The 18,694-nt window shown below is 46.7% G+C and overlaps 1 protein-coding gene across 1 annotated transcript in view; it reads right to left on the bottom strand.

Annotated features, from left to right (window-relative positions):
- Positions 1-18,061, bottom strand: part of SYNE2 (spectrin repeat containing nuclear envelope protein 2) — a 171,882-nt gene extending 153,821 nt beyond the window's left edge. Inside the window, exons 1-2 of the mRNA XM_033062212.1 lie at positions 18,011-18,061; positions 667-790 (exon numbers count right to left, since the gene is read on the bottom strand). Coding sequence (XP_032918103.1) covers positions 667-745 — 79 coding nt within the window. The 5' untranslated portion in view covers positions 746-790; positions 18,011-18,061. The remainder of the gene's footprint in view (positions 1-666; positions 791-18,010) is intronic.
- Between the last annotated feature and the right edge of the window lie 633 nt (positions 18,062-18,694).

Here is an 18,694-nt window from a genome sequence, read left to right as displayed (position 1 = left end):
GAGTAAGGAAAACCCAGAAATTCTGAGAGGTCAGGTCAGATGCACCCATCATCATTTAACTGCCCGGATAGATGCCATTAAACTGAAATAATTAAAAATCACCACTGAGTGCTTCCTTAAGAGGTTATAACATAAAACAAGTAAGAACCAAAGATTTGACCCATAAAAAATTTGTTTAGAAGCCACAAAAATTATCCCCACTTGCAGGGGATATAGTAGTTAAAAACAGAAAAACAAATAAAATAAAATAAAAATAGTAGTGTAGTCAATGGCTTAAGACAGCTCAATGCAACCACCCAATTGTCAGCGAGCTGAAGACAAGGAAACTAATGAACTGGCTTGTTTTCATGCTGGTGGTTCCTTTCCAAGCAGTTTACAGCAACATGTATTCTCAGTAACAAAGCATAAGGACCAGTGAGCACATCAGTACCAAAAAAGGCAACTGATCTGAAAATACCACGAGAAAGCACTACAAGAGCTTATCTGTCCTTTCCCTGCTGAAGCCTCTCATGAAACACAAACATCTGCAAAGCACAGACATGAACTACACTCACCATAACCCTGGTTTAAACAGGTTTCTAAGAATTCCCTTCAGCTCATACACACAGCCACAGATTTTTGACAAAAATCTAAATTAAAAAGGCACAGAAAATTTCAGTGACTTACCTTGCAGCGTTAGATGGAGATCATCTATTTCAGAGGAAGCCTGCTCCTCTGTTGATGCAGATGACTGCTGTGATGCCATATTGAATTCTATGGAGATTCTTTAATCGATTTCCAAACTGAAATTCTATTAAAAAAAAAAAAAAAAGAAGATCAGTATAGTTTTACATAAAAATTGATGATGCTCAATGATGATGTGGCACCTAGATACACATTTTGTTTTGTTTGTTTCCCCTTGGTCAGCTGTTCCCTCAGTTTATACAGAATAAAGTGACTGTCCCTACTGCAGGAGCCCAAGCTTTGGTCCTTTGACTCTCTTCTAGCAGTGGCCAGCAGCACTCCACAACACAAACCAGGATCCCAGTGGGTCTTGCCATGAAAACAAAATCACCCGGATCAGGAAAATTCAAACACTGTTGCTTTCTTTGAGAAAGCCAAGGTGACAAAAGCTCACAGTGCTTCTGCAGACTGGTAGCTGCCAAACCTCGTTTTTTTAATCCTTGTGCCTTTCAGTTCTCCCTTCCTGCCTGGATAATTGTTACAGAATGGAAACAATTCAGGCAGAATCTGCAAAGATTAAGATGAACTGAAAAAGCAACAGTTATCATATGAGAATCAACACAACTATTGTCTCTGGCACCTTTGTTACTCCCCAACCCCCATGAAGGAATTTCTTTTTCCAACTCCCCCATTTTCCTCTCCCTGGATACCTCCTCTATCTCTAATGCAACTTTAGAAAACTATATGCTCTATCTTCCTTAAAAAACTGTAAGTGTTCCTTGTTCTGCAGTGTTGTTCAATTTGCCAATGTAGGAAGAACTGGATGCTTAAGAGAGACTTATTTTTATCAAGAACCCAGAAGTTAAACAAGCTCAAAAATAAATTAAGCTGAAAATAAAATAAGGGCTCACTCTTAAACAAGCTTTGTTACCTGCACAACTGTTGTAATTCACTGTTTACAACTGTAACCTTTTCACCAGAAGCACAAGGATTTCCACACCATATATTAATAACTCATCCACCAAGTATACGTCAAAATAAAGGGCGTGAATGGATGAGTCAGGAAATACAACATTCAGGAATGCCAGAGAAATTCTTACATCCATTCCCTTGTGCACATGAATCATGAGGCAGCCTTTGTTTACTCCACTCTATACTATTTTTCCTCACTCTCTGTCTCCTTCACTGAGCAGAAAGGAGAACATGCATTCCAAAAGGAGTTCTTCAGTATTTTATTTTCGTCACCCTGAACAATGTGTGTCCCTATGCTTTATCCAAGAGCTGCTCTGATGACAGGATTATTGAGTCCCTCACAAGATCTTCTGTGGCACTCACCAGCCTGGCATGTGAACACTTCACAGACATCAATCAATTCACATTTACAGCACCTGTGTGAGACCAGGGCTTATTGTCCACATTGAGAATCACAGCATGCTCTGGGCTGGAAGAGACCATCAGTCCCACACCCCTGCCATGGGACATCACTTGATGGCAAGCAAAGGCCAGACAGACAGAAACAAGGCAACAAAAAAAGATTCTGGATTTCCAGAGAAATAGTTATCAGCTCATAAGGCTGAAGCACTGATTGTAACTATTGCAGTGACCATGCAGCACTTCTGCAAGTCACCAACAGCTTAGAGCTGCAGCTCAAGGAACCAGATCTGAGCAAGGGGAGTTCCAGTCTTATTACCTGGGGCAGGTAAAGGTCAGACCTACCTGAATAACCAAAAAACCTCATTTTTTACAAGAGTTTGGCTTGCTTAACGAGCAAAAATAGGAGGAAAAGGACTGATTTGATCTTTGGCTGGCTCAGGTACATAATGATAGAAACAAGCCAAGCCTTGAGGTTAGGATGGAAATCGTAAGGTATCTAAATTAGCCAAGAAAGCCAACAAAATGCTGGGCAGCACAAACAAGGGCATCACCAGCAGAGGTGGAGAAGTCACTACCCCACTCTGCTCAGCACTCTTCAGGACACCTGGAACACTGGGTGCAGTTTAGGACCATGCTGTACAAAATATAAAGTGGACTGGAGAGAGAAGAGCACAAAGGTGACTGGGGGGGGCTGTGTGGGGAAATTGCTGAGAAAACTGGGTTTGCTGAGCCTTGAGAAAAGAAGGCTAAGGGGACACTTTATTACCATGTTCCAGTATTTGAAGGGTGCCCACAGAGAGGATGGAAACTCCCTTTTTACAAGGAGTCACGTGGAAAAAACAAGGGGTATTGGGTACAAGTTACTGCTAGGGAGATTTTGATTGAACACAACAGGAAAATTTTTCATAGAACAATCACACATTGGATTAGTCTCCTCAAGGAACTGGTGGATTCCACAACATTGGCACTGTTATGATCTGACAGGATGCTGTGCTATCTTGTCTAGACCATGCTTTTGGCACAAAATATTGGACAAGATGGTCCTTGAAGTCCCTTCTAACCTGGAATCCTGAGGATGGGCAATGGCTGAGTGAGAATGCAGTGCTCACAGCTATGCTGCCTGTGCCCAAGGCAAGGCAGTCTTTCCTGGGACACTCCCTTCTTTTTTCTCTCAAGATTAAGCAATACAAACCCAAAGTCTGAAAACACAAAATGTCAGGTGGCCTTAATATTTTTTTTTCGGGTATGACTAAGACTTGAATTTGGTTTTTTGATCACTACCTTGAAGATGATGACAGATGGCTCAATGGGAAGTATGTAAGTAAACTCCCAGACAGTGGAAACTTCCAGATCTGTTCAAGTTCAAAGCATCCACATCTGAGACGATGACATGGGCACAGCCAGTGTGTGTTCAACTAACTTGCATGATGCTAGAGTCACTGGGACCACAGTCCAGAGAAAGGGAGCAGGATTTGGCATTAAAATTCCATTGTAATAACAGGAAAGTATGCAAGAGCCATCAACTACTGTGATGGACATTTCATAAACAACACAAAATTTATTTTTAACCTTTCTGTGACTGTTGCTCTTCTGTCCCCAACCCATGCCAGCTACAGCAACAACACAGCATAGTGTCTCCTTTTATGTGCTTGCACTGCACTTCATGTGATGGAACCCAAATCTCAGTTCAGATCTCTAACCACTGAAGTAGTGAAAGCTAATAAAACTTCAAGGATTTCAAAGCAGAAAGTATATTAAGGTCTACAGCAGGAATAAACTTTAATTGTTACTTAATTTATTAATTAACTAACTTAAATTACAGCACATGATCACAGACACGTATATGTAAAGAAAAGCATATGCTCTTACATTCTTTTAAAGTTGAATTATGGCCTCCTTTGTGGATGGGAAATTTTAAACTTTTTTCTTTAAACACAGACATCCACTCAACAAATCCACAGTGCAGGTTATGAAGACACATAGCTAATACCAGGTAAATATATGCAATAGCTTTCATGTCCCTCAAACCCTCCATTCACCACCCAACACAGCAGATGCATTTTGCCCTGCCCCAACAGAAGACTCCACTGCTGCTTTGAAGGGGAGACACAAACACAGTCTTGGAGGACACACCTGCAAGGATTAGTCTTCTTTAAAAGGTATAAGGTATAGATTGTCTAAGAAGGGATTATACAGGGACAATATGCCTGCTTTGTCCTCCTCCCTGCCCCAAATTTCATTCAAATACAGCATTATCAACTGTAACTATATCATTACAGCATCTGAAGAGGCTAAAACAGTCAAGTTCTGAAGAGTCTAAAACCACCAACCAGCAATGGTTTTCATTGGCAGTAGGAAGAATCGTCTTTTCTACTTCATATTTAAGTCAGATATTTTATTTCATAACAATTCAATGAATTGCAGAGCTAAATCAATTCCTTCCCCTCCAAGAAATGCTGGACAGCTAGGAAATATATACCCACAGTGCTGAAAAATAAATCAAATGCTTTCAAACCACACCTTGTCAGTGGAGATAAAAACAAAGGTGAGGGGAATGACCTTGTGTTTCCCTCTCTCTGGAGAGTCCAGCATTAATGTAGGAAAGCATTAACTGCTTACAACTTGGGATAGCCTGTGAAGTATCACAGAGTCAAAGGCAGTTCCAGGCACACTGGGATCTTACTTCCAATGGATTCATTTCCTGTGGATTAATTTATGTGAATCACACCAGAGCTGTTGTGCAAGTTCATCTATTCTACAACACAGGGTAAGTAATACAAAAAAGCTGCCATTAGCAGTGTCCCCCTGGATAAGAAAGCTTTCCATGGTGTTCTCCAAAGGGGCAAATTCTTGGCCACCTGGGCTCAATCTGCACCTCAAATGGTTAAATCACCACCAAAAGCTTTCCCTGTGATGAGGGCACTCCTAAGACCCAAACCCTTCTTCCCACACCTCTCCAGCTATTTCCACAACGGGCACCTAAAAACACTGGTGGAAATTATATCAGCACAGCTGTATCCCATCAATTCTACCGTAATTTCCCTTCTTCTACCAAATTCAGCTGATATTAGCCAGCAGATTGCAGAAAATCCTGGGCATTAACATACACACATAGCCACATTGAAAAGAAAGAAACCTAACAGCAGTAGCAGATTGCAAATCTCAAGGAACTAACCTGAAAATAATCATATCCAGGCTTTGCATTCCATTATCATAAGAATACACAACACTGGTTTAAATACCTTGTCTCCAGTGAGGCTTAAGTCCTAATGAGACCTAAGAGATGCTCTTCTTAAGCAGGGTCTTTATAAGGACATTCTTGTCTCAGAAGAAAGAGTGGAAAAAAGTTTCAGATGGATTTAGAGGATTCATTAGAAAGGATTTTACAGCCTTAAAATTAGTTCAGATCAGGGTGGTTTGCAAACCTTGGCTTTCAGCTGTTCCAAGTAATGCAGATGGCAAGATTCCATGGCATGGAAAACCCAGCAGTTACACAGCATGCTCCTTACGGTTAAACCACTGCCATCTTCAAAAAACAGTACCTTCAAAAAACTACAGCTAAAACAGGATTCCATCAATCCATTTAAAGCTACCTGTACAAAGCAGCTCTGCACAGAATTTGGGAAGCAAATGAAGTTACTTGCTGTGATTTCCACACTGTCCCAGGTAAGAACTTTTTTAGCCCCAGAGTTCACAGTTACCTTGTGCACATCCCTGCACAGATGTACCCCCAGGGCCCTCCCCAGGAGCCAATCTTGGAAAATCATATACCATGAAATTAGCTCAGTTCTGCACTCCTTAAAGCTGAAAGCAGCAGATATCTTGTAAACAGGCCCAGCTAGAGGTAGCTGAATATTATAACCCACATTACTAAATCCCTGCTTCATTGGTTTTGCCTTTGGAGATCCATGCCCCATACTTTCCCAATTATGTTGGCTACATGCTTTCCACTGGTGTTGCAATAGGAACTGCAGACATCTTTTCATGGCATCTCCAACCGCTTGTTTTTACTTTTCCTCCTTTGAAGTGCCACTGATTATTTATGACCCACTCAGGGACTCAAAGACCTGCCCTCCATAGAGGCCTCTCCATGTAAACTGAAGTCTGTTCCTAGCAACAGATTATTATTACTCATGCACCGAGCCAAGCCAACATCATGAACAGAAACGGCAGATTTTTATCTTTGGTGAACCAATCCAAAGGAAGTAGAGCTCCACAATGCTGACCAACTGAAGATCCTTTCCTTTTTGGCTGTTAACAAAGATCTCTGTTTATTTTAGTTTCAGAAAGAAGCAACGAGTCCTGAGCCTTGCAAAGTGCTACTGAGCCACCTTTTTTTGGTAAGCCATCTTTCTGTAAGTTGGACAGAGCCTCCCTAAAGGCAAATTGTTGGCATCCAAATCATGACCCCGTGACCTAAATAATTATCACAGGAAACCCCACACCAAGTTGGTTTGGTTTCCACTCTTTTGTAATATTTTCTTTTCCAATCAGTTCCGTACTCACAGCTCTGTTAAGCCTGAGAAGTTCATACAGCACTTCAGTCCGATGGCCCTGCTTTCTCCACAAGACTTCATTTACAATGGTTTCACATGATTTCACTCAGTGGTGGGGAGAAAAGTCTGTTTAAAGGATGCATTTTCTATCATCTCAGCATTTAAACACATTTTGTTTTTTTTTTATTCTACTCCAAACTGAAGTTCATCCCTTCCACCTTTAAAGCACTTGCCAACATCGCTCTTCTGGGCCATCTCAGATTGCATCGCGCTCCCAGCTGGAATGTGATCACACAAAATATGTTGATCCCCTTCCCTTCAAAGCCAGATCCTCAAGAGGTAAAAATCAGGCCAGCATCATTGCCAGATCTACCTCGACTTCCCCTCTTGAGGAACTGGCAACTTCTCTATGGCAGAAAAAAAAAATTTATTTATCATCCGTATGCAATAATGGCATATTCTCTTTGCTTCCCTGTAGGAAAAGTGCTTCCATTTAGGTTTCCATCCCTTTGAAGGTGATACAGAAAAGAGGCTATAGCCTCCTGATCCTACATAATACCCAACAGCAGTCAGATGGGTATGAGCCAGTCCTTTAATAAGTGGTATTAGTGCATGTGGCACCTGAGAGACTCTGCACTGCCTGGGATGAAGTTGAAATAAGCCTGGATTTGGCTACTCCTATTCCATCAGTAGCTGGAGATGAAGGAATAGAAAAGAGAAAAGACTGAACAATTCTGCTCAGGTAGAACCAAACCAAGAGAGCATTAGATAGATCTGCAAGACACCAAGCCCAGAGAACAGAAGATCTTCAGGAGATTCAGAGCTGGACGAAGCTGCACCCCACTGCCACAGAAATGATCCTGTCTCATGTCACCTGATGCTCTGGAACAACAAGTAAGGACTCCTCCAAAAAAGACCTACAAGACCAGGGCAGCTCTCATAAGTTTATTTATTAAAAGCAGCAGCAGTACATTTTTGTTATCCAGGGACTTCCCAATGATCTATTTATAGTTTTTGAAAACCAGCCAGGAGAAGCATATGAGTATACAAAAGCCACACCATTTTTAAGGCCAGAAAATGTTGCTGGTTTGTCTTTGATTTACACATCAGTAACACTTCCTGGTACAGAAGCACAATGGATCTTCTCATTGTGTTAATCAATTTTAAAACACTGTTAGCTAAGTGTCTTTCTTGACCTTTTCTCTTTTTGGGGGCTGGTAATATATCAGTCATCCTGGTACAATTACACAGTTTGAAAATTGCACTAACTCCATGCTGATGTTAACACACACAGAGAAATGCTTTTATTAACAGAGCTAAGCCTTGTTCACACAGTCACAAAGGTTGACCCACGGAGGTGCACGACACAATTATCTGCCCTCAGAAAAAGAGCCTATCTCACATTTATCTGTTCCCAAGTGGGAAGGCAGTGCCAAAGCACACTGACTAAAATCACAGAAACAATTCCATTTTCAACCAGTTTTCAAGATTTTCCACATTGCTAAAAAACACAAGAACTGCTCAGGATTTAAAATCACAGTTGTTAAGAGTAAAAAAGAGGGGTGTTGAATGCCTGGAGGCTCAGGAGGCTGATGCCACATACCTCAATCACCCCAGGGTCCAGTGCTGTGCCAAAAATGAAAAACACCACGGTGACTTCATGCTTCCACCAACATCCAGGACTTGGGTGACAATTCCATCTCCAGAACAAAGTCCATGAGCACACCCCAGCCCAAAACCACTGTGCAATGGGCAGAAGCCTCCAGTTATACCCAAAAAGCCATGTCATCAGCTGCTGTGAGGCCAGCATGGAAAAGCTTTTCCAGAGCAGGGGCTGTTCTCGCACTCCCCTGCGGCCAGAGCAGCCCCAAGGCCACTTCCCACAGATAACAGGGCTGCAGGGAAGGGTTATCACAAAAACAACAAGAGGAACACTGGCTCCAGATCCATGCTGTACCTGGGAATTGCATCCAGCGCACGGACACGACCTCCTCCCACGTGCTGGGTTAACTGGGAGAGCAGGCAGCAACACCACCACTGTCACTGCGCTCCTAGGAGCCTTCCTCCCCTTTCCCAGGGCACACAGCCCTACCTGGCTGCCTGCCCCGGCTAGCTGGGCTCAGGCTGTAGCCAGGCACAGCACGGAGTGGCCACGCTGTGGAAGGGGAAAGGGCGCAGACAGACCTCTGACCTCGGGCTGTGCAGAGCTCACACAGCTCCAGCCTGGCCCCAGGTCACCATGTCACACTGAGCAGCAGCCAAGGGACAGGAACAGCCTGAGAGCAGGGAGAGTTTCAGCTCCTGTTCCATTATCAGAACAAACCGGACCGTGCTGCCCACGCCAACCAAGCGAGAAGCATCGCAACAAGCTGTTCTTGTACAAGAGTTTCCTTCCCTTCCTTGGGTTGCAACTCAGTGTTTTAATACAGACTCACAGGCACACTTTACATGGTAAAGGTATTTAATAGCAATATGTAACAACTACACCTGCTTGGCATTAATGGCATGATATTAACGAGAAACAGGCTCTTGGTAATATTCTGCCTTTGAATGAATACAAATGTTTCCTTTCCCTTGCCTTCCCAATTCCCTTTTTCCCCAAATAAAGGAAATACATTATTCTATTGAACAAAGCTCTCCCAAGCAATAAAAAGCCTGGAGTTTCTAAATTAAATCATAATGCTGTTCAGAATGACCTTCACGAAGAGCAGTAATCTGCTGTTTCAGGAAATTAGGAAAAGAGAAGGCCACTAGAGAGAGTGGCAATCTGAACACAGGAGTTTCCACTGAAGCAGGGACTTGCTCTGACTGAGCAGAATCCCTGGAAGCAGCAGAGCAGTGTTTGCACAACAGACCTGGCAGACAGAGCCATTGACTGGGAAAGTCAGTGCTGGGAAAGGGGAGCAAAGCGAGCTGCACCGCGGATTTGGGAGCCAAAACAGAAAGGGCATGTCTCAAGCTAAACCTATCTGCTTTGGCAGTATTCCTGCAAGGATCACAAACTTGTTGTGACCACTAAATATAGCAGAGAAAAGGAATCTACAGCAAGTAGCTCTTCCCGGCAGTGCTCGCTGTTTTACACGAGCAGAAGGAAAACACAAAAGAGATTTGTCAAGCAAATGGCAAACAGAGCTTGCCAAATTTGAAGGGCAAATTACAATTTAAATGATAGGTCCTAGCCTGGCAGCTGTGAATTGATCAGCTTCTCTCTCAAGCATGTCCAATCAAGGTTTCTATGCCTCCCCAGCACACCTCTCCTCTGATTTGGAGGAGCTGCCTCTCCAAAGAATGAGTTTTTCATGTCCCTGTAATTCTTCCAACTGAAAATTCCCTTCAAAGTGCTAGTTCAGGGTCTTGTTTGTTTGTTTTATGCCTTCTGTCCCACGTACTTCAAGGTCTGTGGGCAGAGCAGCCTTTCTAGAAGCACAGCCTGCACTCTCACATGCCTGTGCTGGTTCTGCACGTACAAAAGGGGCCCTCGACAGTGGTGTCTCCCAGTGCAGGACCTTCTCCACCAAGAAAAGCACTTTCCTTTACCCCTTAAGACAAATCAAGTATCTTTCTCTTTGCTTTCAAAGAATTAGTTGCTTTAGGTGAAAGAAAAACCCCACAAGCCTAAATATCTGATTTATAGCATTGTTTCAAGCTTGTAGAGTAATTTTTTGTGTGCAATGGCAAACTGGCCAAACACTGTTATTCCTGCCAGGGCTGATGCCAGAGAAGACCAAATAGCCAAAGGGCTCATAGACAACCCAAGAGAAAGAACTTGGTGTTGCATAGTAAATTATTAGAATAAACTGTTCCGGCTATACAAAATAAAAAAATAAAATACAGGTGCAATTGCAAAGCCAAGTACTCCAAATTAGAAAAAGCCCAGATTAAAGAATGCCTTACTTATATCATGCATGCCACTTCTGCACATTCAGTGACAACAGCCTTCCCATCCAAGTCTGAATCAGGGGGTGTCCAGGCTGCTTTCTTTGAGAATCAGGATTTCCTACAACGCAGACACACCAGGAGAGATGCCCGTGAGTCCCATGCATCTCCCTCGCTGAAAGGCACCAGCGTTACTGACACAAAAGCTACTTGCAGACAAGTCCAGTCAAGCACCAGAGGCTGTGTTGTGTAAGCAGAGCTGCTGCACCATCCTGTCCCGGGCCAGACAGCACGGCCAGGGCCAAGCAGGTGAGGTAAGACATGAGCCAGCCCCAGCCTGAGCCAACTCCAGCCCACCGAGGCTGTCTCTGTACAGTTTTTAGGGACACACCCCTCATCCAGAACGAAACCGCAGCAGGGAGATGGAGTGTGATCACCGACAGAAGCCCTTGGAACAGGATATGCTTCAATTTCCTCACAATCCATACACTGGCTTTCAGTACAGTGAACTCCTGGACTGGCTTCTTGCAGAATTTTTGCAAGAAGAAACACGTTCAGAGTCACCTCTGAGCTTTGCAAAGGTGATGCCTTCCCTCACCAGCATTATCCAAGTAAAGCTATCCCAAGGTTACCTACAGCACCAGGAAAGCACAATTGCTCTGCAGGAACACTGTTTGTTCACACTAAATTGCACAGACACCCACTTCCACCCCCTTAGGAGCTCCTGAGACCTGGACATGTAATTAGGAAGAAAATCCAGACTTTTCACTTCTTCAAAAAGAAACCAGTCCTGCTCTTGATTCCCTCTTACAATAACAAGCTCTGCTTTCTCCATCCCAGGGGTATTTCGTCACCAACATTCCACCCAGTTTTGCGTAAGAAACAACGCTGCAAACAGTTTACCATACACTCTTTTTCTTTAAAATAAAAACAAAACCACCAAACAATCCTAAACCTGTCAGCCTGCTAACTGTGAAACCACTTGTTACAGTCTGAGCAGTTGAAGAAGCAGGATGACAATGCCAGGAAATACCTGGAATTGATCTTCAAAGTTTATTTTTGGAGGCTGGCTTTTCTCCCAGCTCTTATTTAATAATTTGCTCTTTCCCTCCTCTCCCAGTTGTTCTCTCTGGGGTCAAATTGCAATCTGTTTCACCTCCTGGAGTTCACCCACAGACCCCCTAAGAAGAACTTTAGGAATCAAATTCTGGCTCAGACAACACGTTCTTTCTATTTCATGGCTATCATATTCTTGCTCATGTATCAAGAAAGATTGAATAGTCTGGTATTTGTCTAGAATCAGACGTGCACAGGGTCCATTTAACACTCAGTACCTGCCCGTGCTTCGTATCTCTGCCACACAAGCAAATTTCTTCAGCAAAGTCTCTCCCTCGACATTTAGCTCATTTAGCAAAAGAAGTCTTTCTACTGTGAACTAGTTCTCCACACAGGAGGAATTTTATCCTTAACCTACCTGGTTTCCAGCACAGATAAGCTTTTGCTGCAAGAGCTGGTGATTTATTTTCCAGACTGCTAAATAACAATGGTGGCAGCAACATCTCAGAGGTGACCAGGGCACGGCTCCCTGAGGTTTGCATTTAGATAGATCTATTACACGCTGTGGATGTGTCTGTTTAAAGAGCTTCCACACATCGCCCAACCACCAGGGAATAGCCACACCTGCTGTCCTGGGCCACAACAAGACTGAACACATTTCCACCCAAGCTTTCGATGCTTGTGACTGAGAGCACACACAGTCACCCACAGCACAACAACACTTCAGCATTGTGCCTGAACTGTGGATTTTTGCAAGAGAAAGGACAGGGAAAGGAGGGTGAGCTGGGCAATTTTGCCCAAGGTTTCCAGCCACATGCAGCGAGTACCTACCGGGTGCTGTCCACCAGTGAGAGCCGGTGCCAGCCTCACCCTGGGAGCGCAGCAGATTGCAAGGCAGCTGCCAGGAGTGGGGCAGGGCAAGGAGCACACCCCTGGGAGCCCACAGTGTCCTCACTGCTTCCACCTGTGCCACTAACCTGATGTGCGACCTTGAAAACGTCACTCTGCAAATCCCCGTCGGCCTCTTATTTACAGCAGATTGTCCAGCCTGAAGCTTGTCTGAGTCCAGGGAGTGCCCAGGGCTGAAGGGTGGATTTAAAGTGGATGTTGCTGTCTGCTCCCCAGGCTCAGGTACAGCCAAATGCCTTACACTGCACAACCAGCACTGGGTCTGGTGGAAATGAGGACACTCAGAGCCCTCCTAGACGCTCTGCTGGGACATGAGGCACTTTGGCCGAGATTCAGCTCTCCTGACACTGAACAGCCACAGCAGCAGTACCTCTGTAAGTGCTCATTGTTTGAGCTCAGCAGAAACAATGGAGAGGAACAGGCACTTTTAGGGCAGTTTGTCCAATGTATTTTTAGATGCCCAACTCAAGCGTGGATGAATCACGGCTCAAAAGCGTGTGCTCCTCTCCAGTGACTATGAAAGGAGTCTGGAGAACTGTCTCTGGTGCAGATAGTTATGTTATATAGTTTGGCAAGATGAGCTGACAAATATTTAAGGTGGGGGAAAGGAAGGAAACAAAGCACCCCCCTGGGTTACTGAAGTGAGAACATCCTCTAAGTGCTCTGTACTTCCCTCCCCCAGAAACATCTTGTAACTAGATGATATACAACCACCTTCACCCTTGGGCTTGGCTTTGCTAGGAGAATTTCACTCAGTTATTAAACTTGAATATTTCACCAAATATTCCTGCAAGTGGAGCTGCACATTGCTCACAATTCAAGAGCCTCCAAGAAGCTGGACATGATTCTTGTGAGTCAGCTTTCACTCCTTCCCCTGCATCACTCAGGTGGTGATTAACAACATAAACACAACACAGAGGTCTCTAATGGAAATTGAGCAGAACCATTTCTCTTGTGTCTCTACAACCACTTCATGGATGGATGCACACAAGCTGTGTGTCACAGACCAAAGGGTGTCCAGTGTATTCCTTCTCCTCACTCCTTAACTCTTTTGCTCCACCATTCACCAACTCCTGTTTTTTTTCCTGGCAACCAACAGGCCAGAAGATCCAGAAAGCACAACTTCTTCCCACAAACCCCACATTTCTGCCTCCTCCCTACACTTCCACGAAAGTTATTACAAGTGCTTTGTTTTCCATCTTACTTGTCATTTCCTTTGATAGAACTTGCAGCCTAAGTCTTAATGCCCAGATAACTAATGCCATTCTTTTCTCTTCTTCCTCATCCCTGGCCACAAACAGTATTGCTTGTACCAGGGTCAGCAGTTCCTTAAAAACCTCTCGAGCCAATCTGTGCAGCTGCATTGTGCAGGGAGTTATCAGCAGGCTGCAGGGAGGTTAGAAAGCAAACATGCCTCCCTACGAGACCAAAGTTATGCCTGGAGTCAAAGCTCTGTCCCATTTCCCTGCCTGCGGGGAGATAACAGCCTGCTCTACACCAGCTCTTTCCCTCACACAGCTTTCTGCCATGCACACAAGCTGGGCTGAACACAAGTTTTAGCCCCTTCTGTCCCTGTCCTGGTCCCTCTGCATCTCCACAGAAGCAGATTATTCCATCTCCTGCTGTGAGTACTGTCATTTCAGTGATCTACAGAGGTGTCTTCGTATCCTCACCAACACCAGGAGTTGTGTTTGACCCATGAAGGTGGCAGGAAGCTGGCCACTACTCAGCACCAGTATTTAGTCTTCCCATCTCCACTCTACAATCCTTTTGCAAAGAAAACACTCCAAACATGAGGGGTCTCTCCCCTCTCAGTATTTTCCCAAGCCAAAAATACATCCATCCTTCACAGTGACTACTTGCTACTGGCACCCTTCATGCTCTGTAGGATGCAAGTCAGTCCAGGAAGGGTAAGGCAGTCAAATTCACATCATGTGGGGTATGATTTTATGACTCACAGTCCATTAGCTATAGGTCCTAGTGCAGGTACAAACTCCTGCTCCTCCTGCAGGAACTGCACATTGGCACAAAGAGTGGGGTGAACATTGCCTGTCCCTTAAGATGGATATACCACTTGTACTCCCATACATTTATATTCCTGACCAATTCACCCACACCAGCTGAAGTAAAAAACTCCCTCTGACCCAAGCCAGGTCTTGATTTCTCCTCTAGAGAGCAAAAATTGCAAAATCAGATCAATCTGCTCTGCCAGTGTCTACATGGCCACCTCTGCCTCAGTTACAGGAGTCCCCCACCCAAACCATCCAGGGATGAAATCCAAGCAAGGAAAGATTAGGTGAGTGGTGTATGAAATGTCACCTTCCCTTTAATCACAGCTTATGGATCCATCCCAAAGCGTTACTCATGCACTGCTCCACTCCACATTGCATATAATCCCACTGCCTAATCCAACTACTTGTTCAAACAGGCACGTTGCTGGGAGTGGGTCCTTGCCATCACTGGGAGCATTCCTTCAAGACCACGTCCTCTCCCACATCTACAAGTACCACGACAGCTCAAAAATAAACCTGCAGGAAAGGCAGAGCAAGCGTGGTGCACACACAGCTCATCCCTTCAACAGGCCACAGCCCATGGCCATCCTCTCCCACGCCGCCAGGTCCTGCTGGGGAAACACTTCAGTTGTGGTAAGCAACAGATAAGCATCTCTGCACCGGCACAGAAAAAGCATCTCAGCTGGTAGACTTTTAAAACCGGTATTTATTGTGCCTCAGGGAAGAAAATAAATTGGCTAAATGGGCTGAAAGGCACAGCTTCACTAGGAAGAGCTTGGATTGTCTCCTCGCATCTTTCGGCACAAACCCAGCCATTGAGAGCCCAGATCTAAAACAGAGCTGCAGTTGCTAAGAAAACAGCGCTGCAAACAGATGTCAGGAGATGATTCATGGAGTAAGGGCATATCCCTGTACTACAGATAAACCCAAATGAATGAGGCTCTTTATACCTGATCTCACAAGCTGGGCTTCTTCATACCCGCTTTGGGACTTTTTCTTTAGTTTCTTTCTATCTTCAGATGTTGAGGAAACTGAGCAGAGCTGAACTCACTGTTTATGGAATAATTACTAGGAAAGGGATTTTTACAACATGTATAATGAACTCAATAAATGGGCTAAACTGTGGCCCATTTTTCCCCTGAGAAAATGCAATTTGCTCCCAAAGCATGGAGCAACCTTTCCCAAAAGCATATCACAAGGAGTAACATAAAAGACACAGATAAAAACTGCAAAGGAACAAACAGTAACTGGTTGGGTTTTTTTTCTTAGTTTCTCTTTCACCATAAAACTCAAAATTAGCAGCTAGGGAGATAAAGCATTTTTAAGCTATTAGATCATTAGCCAGCAACGCATGCCGTTCCTTGAATTACTTCCTTGTGTCCCTGCTTAAAATCTTTGCCTGACTAATAAATAAAAAATAGCTGGCACACTACAGGACTGGTCAAGTGCTACTGATATCAACAAAATTTTCAGTTACTTTACTGAACTTTTAGTCAGATGTAATAGGAGATATCTTAGGATATCCAGAATCATAACATCCTGAGTTGGAAGGAACCTCCAAGGCACATCAATGTACAGTTCCTTTGCCCCTCTTAAACCACCAAAATCTTAGCACTGTATGATATCAGCAGCACTTTAAAATAGAGTTTTCTGAGAGCACATGTAAGGAATTGTTTAAATAAAGGAACTTTAACCCATGTTTCTATAGAAAATTCAGGTGAAAAGGTAATTATCATTCATTACCATTCATTAGGAAGAAGGCAAGAATGAACATTAATTTATGCACTTCTGAATAGGTGTTTGTACAGCATTTCACATGAGGGGAGCCCAAACATTGCCACTGCACACATCAGTACAGGGTGACACATTACTGTGGTCACTGCTGGTGTTTCACCTCCAAATCCCAATGTCACCACCCATCCTCTCCCACTCATCCCCACTGCCACCTCCTGCTCGCTCCACACCACCCCATCCTCTCTTGCTACGAGACATGCTGCCTTCTGCCTCGGAAATCAATTATTTAGGCTGCCCTGATTTCAGTGAGGTGGCTGTGTGTGTGGATGCTGTTATGGTGAGCAGAGTTAATAGCTGCCACTGTGCTCCTTCTCAGAGCGACAAAGCCACCCCAGAAGTGGCTGAAGACCATGACACAGCTAGCCAAGCGCCAGCAGCCACGCACGATCCTTCTGCAGGAATTGCATTTCACACAGAGATGTAAACAGACGTGCCCGCCAAGCTACGGCTCTGCTCTCTTGGCCAACAGTGACAATAACGAGCCAGGACCCGCACGTGGCACTTACGTCTTTGTCTGTCTGTCTGTCCTGCAAGGACCGATCACCCTGCGAGCTGAGAGGGAGCAAAACTCAGAACGACAGAAAGAGGGGAGAGGACAGGTGGGACACAGGGAAAGAGGAAAGCAGAGGCATGAGGAGCACACAGTCACAGACATGACAAAGGCTGCGAGGAACTCTAAAACTTGCTCGAAGTTTTCTCTGTAGATTCTGAGTAACTTGAGGAGGGTGCACCTGCTCTATTTCCTGATGCCTCCAGCAGCTCTCAGGAGAGAGAATGATTCTGTTTTTGAGTCCAGGTTTAGTTCTGGAAGTGAAAGGACAAGGAGCCTTCCCGTAAATCCACAAACACACACACAACACCTGACGCTAAGTCAGCACAGTTACAGACAGGCATCCCACGGGCTGGAATAACACAGATCCGTAACAACTGCTCCGAGAGGAAGCAGGCGGCTGCCAGGAGCCCTGGAACGATGGGAGGGAGGGAAGGCAGGAGGGAGGATGGCAGCGAGGCGGGAAAGAGAGAGGAGCCCATGTGCAGCGGGGAGCACAGAGCGAGAGTCCGGAGCGGGCAGCGCTGCACCCCGGGCAGCAGCAGAACAGCGTAGGGGGGATGCCGGTGCCTCCTGCGGCCCTCCCAGAAAAGCAGTCGGTCCCTTATCCCGAGAACTTTGCCTGACTAAGTTTGCACCGTCAGTTTCCAGACAGACCGACCAAGAGATACTGACGCTCCCAGCGGTACCCACGCTCCCCGGGGAAGCGCCGGTCACCTGCCCGCACCCCCTGCGCGCTGCCCCGCACCGGGATGGGCCGGCTCCGGCCGGAGCTCCGCCGGCAGCGCGGCCCCCGCTCGGGAGGGCAGGGCAGGAGCGCGGGGGCGGGAGCTGCTCCAGGCTCGCTCCAAGCTCGCTCCCAGCCCGCTCCCGCCGCCGGCCGAGCTCCCCCCGCGCAGCCCGGCCAACTCTGCCCTGCCGCGGTGCTTTCCCCCTTTCCCCGGCTTTCGCAGCGCTGCGAGAGGGGGGGACGCGCGCCGGCAGCGCGGTCTCTCCATCCGCGCCCCCCGCGCAGCGATGTCCCGCGGGGGGCGCGGGCGGTGCCGAAGGTGCAGCCGGCACCGAGGGAACAAAGGCGGCGGCGGCGGCGGGGAACAAAGAGCGGCAGGTACCGGCGCGGCGGAGGGCGCGGGCAGCGGAGCGGGGCGGCGGCACCGGCGGCCGGGGCAGGGTCAGGGGCCGGGGCCGGGGCGGGCGGGCAGCGCCGCCGCTCCCGCACAAAGGCGCGGGCGGGCCGCGCCGCAACTTCCCGCGGGCGGGTCCCGGCGGGGCAGACTCACCGCGGGCGCAGTCCCGGCATCGGCGGCGGGCGCGGGTGGCGGTGGTGAGGGAGGGAGGGAGGAGGAGGAGGAGGAGGAGGAGGAAGGACGGACCGGCCGCTCCCCGCCCCGGCCGCTGCCAGCGAACGAGCGCGCTCCCCGCCCGGGCCGGAGGGCGGTGCGGCCGCGGCCCCCGCAGCCCGGCCCGGCCCCGCCTCCCCCCGGGCCGCCCCCAGCCCGCGGGACACCCCGGCACAGCAGGGGACGGCTCCCGGTCCCTCCCGCCCGTCCTCACCAGCCTGGGCTTTGCCGTGCGGGCTTCCCGGTGTTTTCGCTCCCGGCGCTGTTCATCCCGCCCCTCGCCAGCAGCCGGGCAGGGCCACAGGCGGGCTGTGTCCATGTGCTTTGGAGTGAGGACTTGTGCTGGAAGTAAAAGAGCCTGAGTGTTGTAGGAACCGCTTTCTGGTCTGGGAGCGCTTGGGGTTACAGGTGATACACAAAAGTACAATACTTAGTCACGGATGTGCAGCGCACAAACCCCAAATCAAATTTAGAAGATCATTGGAGAGCTCTCCGGTTTCTGCACAGCCTCCCCAGGCTGAGCTCCCCTCACCCCTCCCATCTTCCCCTCTCTTCCAGATTCAGACTTTGCTCAAGTTTAGGGACAGCATCATCTGGCCATGCCCAGCCAGAACTCTGGAATGC

The sequence above is a fragment of the Catharus ustulatus genome, chromosome 6 (genome assembly GCF_009819885.2).
Source record: "Catharus ustulatus isolate bCatUst1 chromosome 6, bCatUst1.pri.v2, whole genome shotgun sequence".
NCBI classification, from domain to species: Eukaryota; Metazoa; Chordata; class Aves; order Passeriformes; family Turdidae; genus Catharus; species Catharus ustulatus.
The sequence above is the reverse complement of the archived record's forward strand: the minus strand, read 5'-3'. Positions and strand labels throughout refer to the sequence as shown.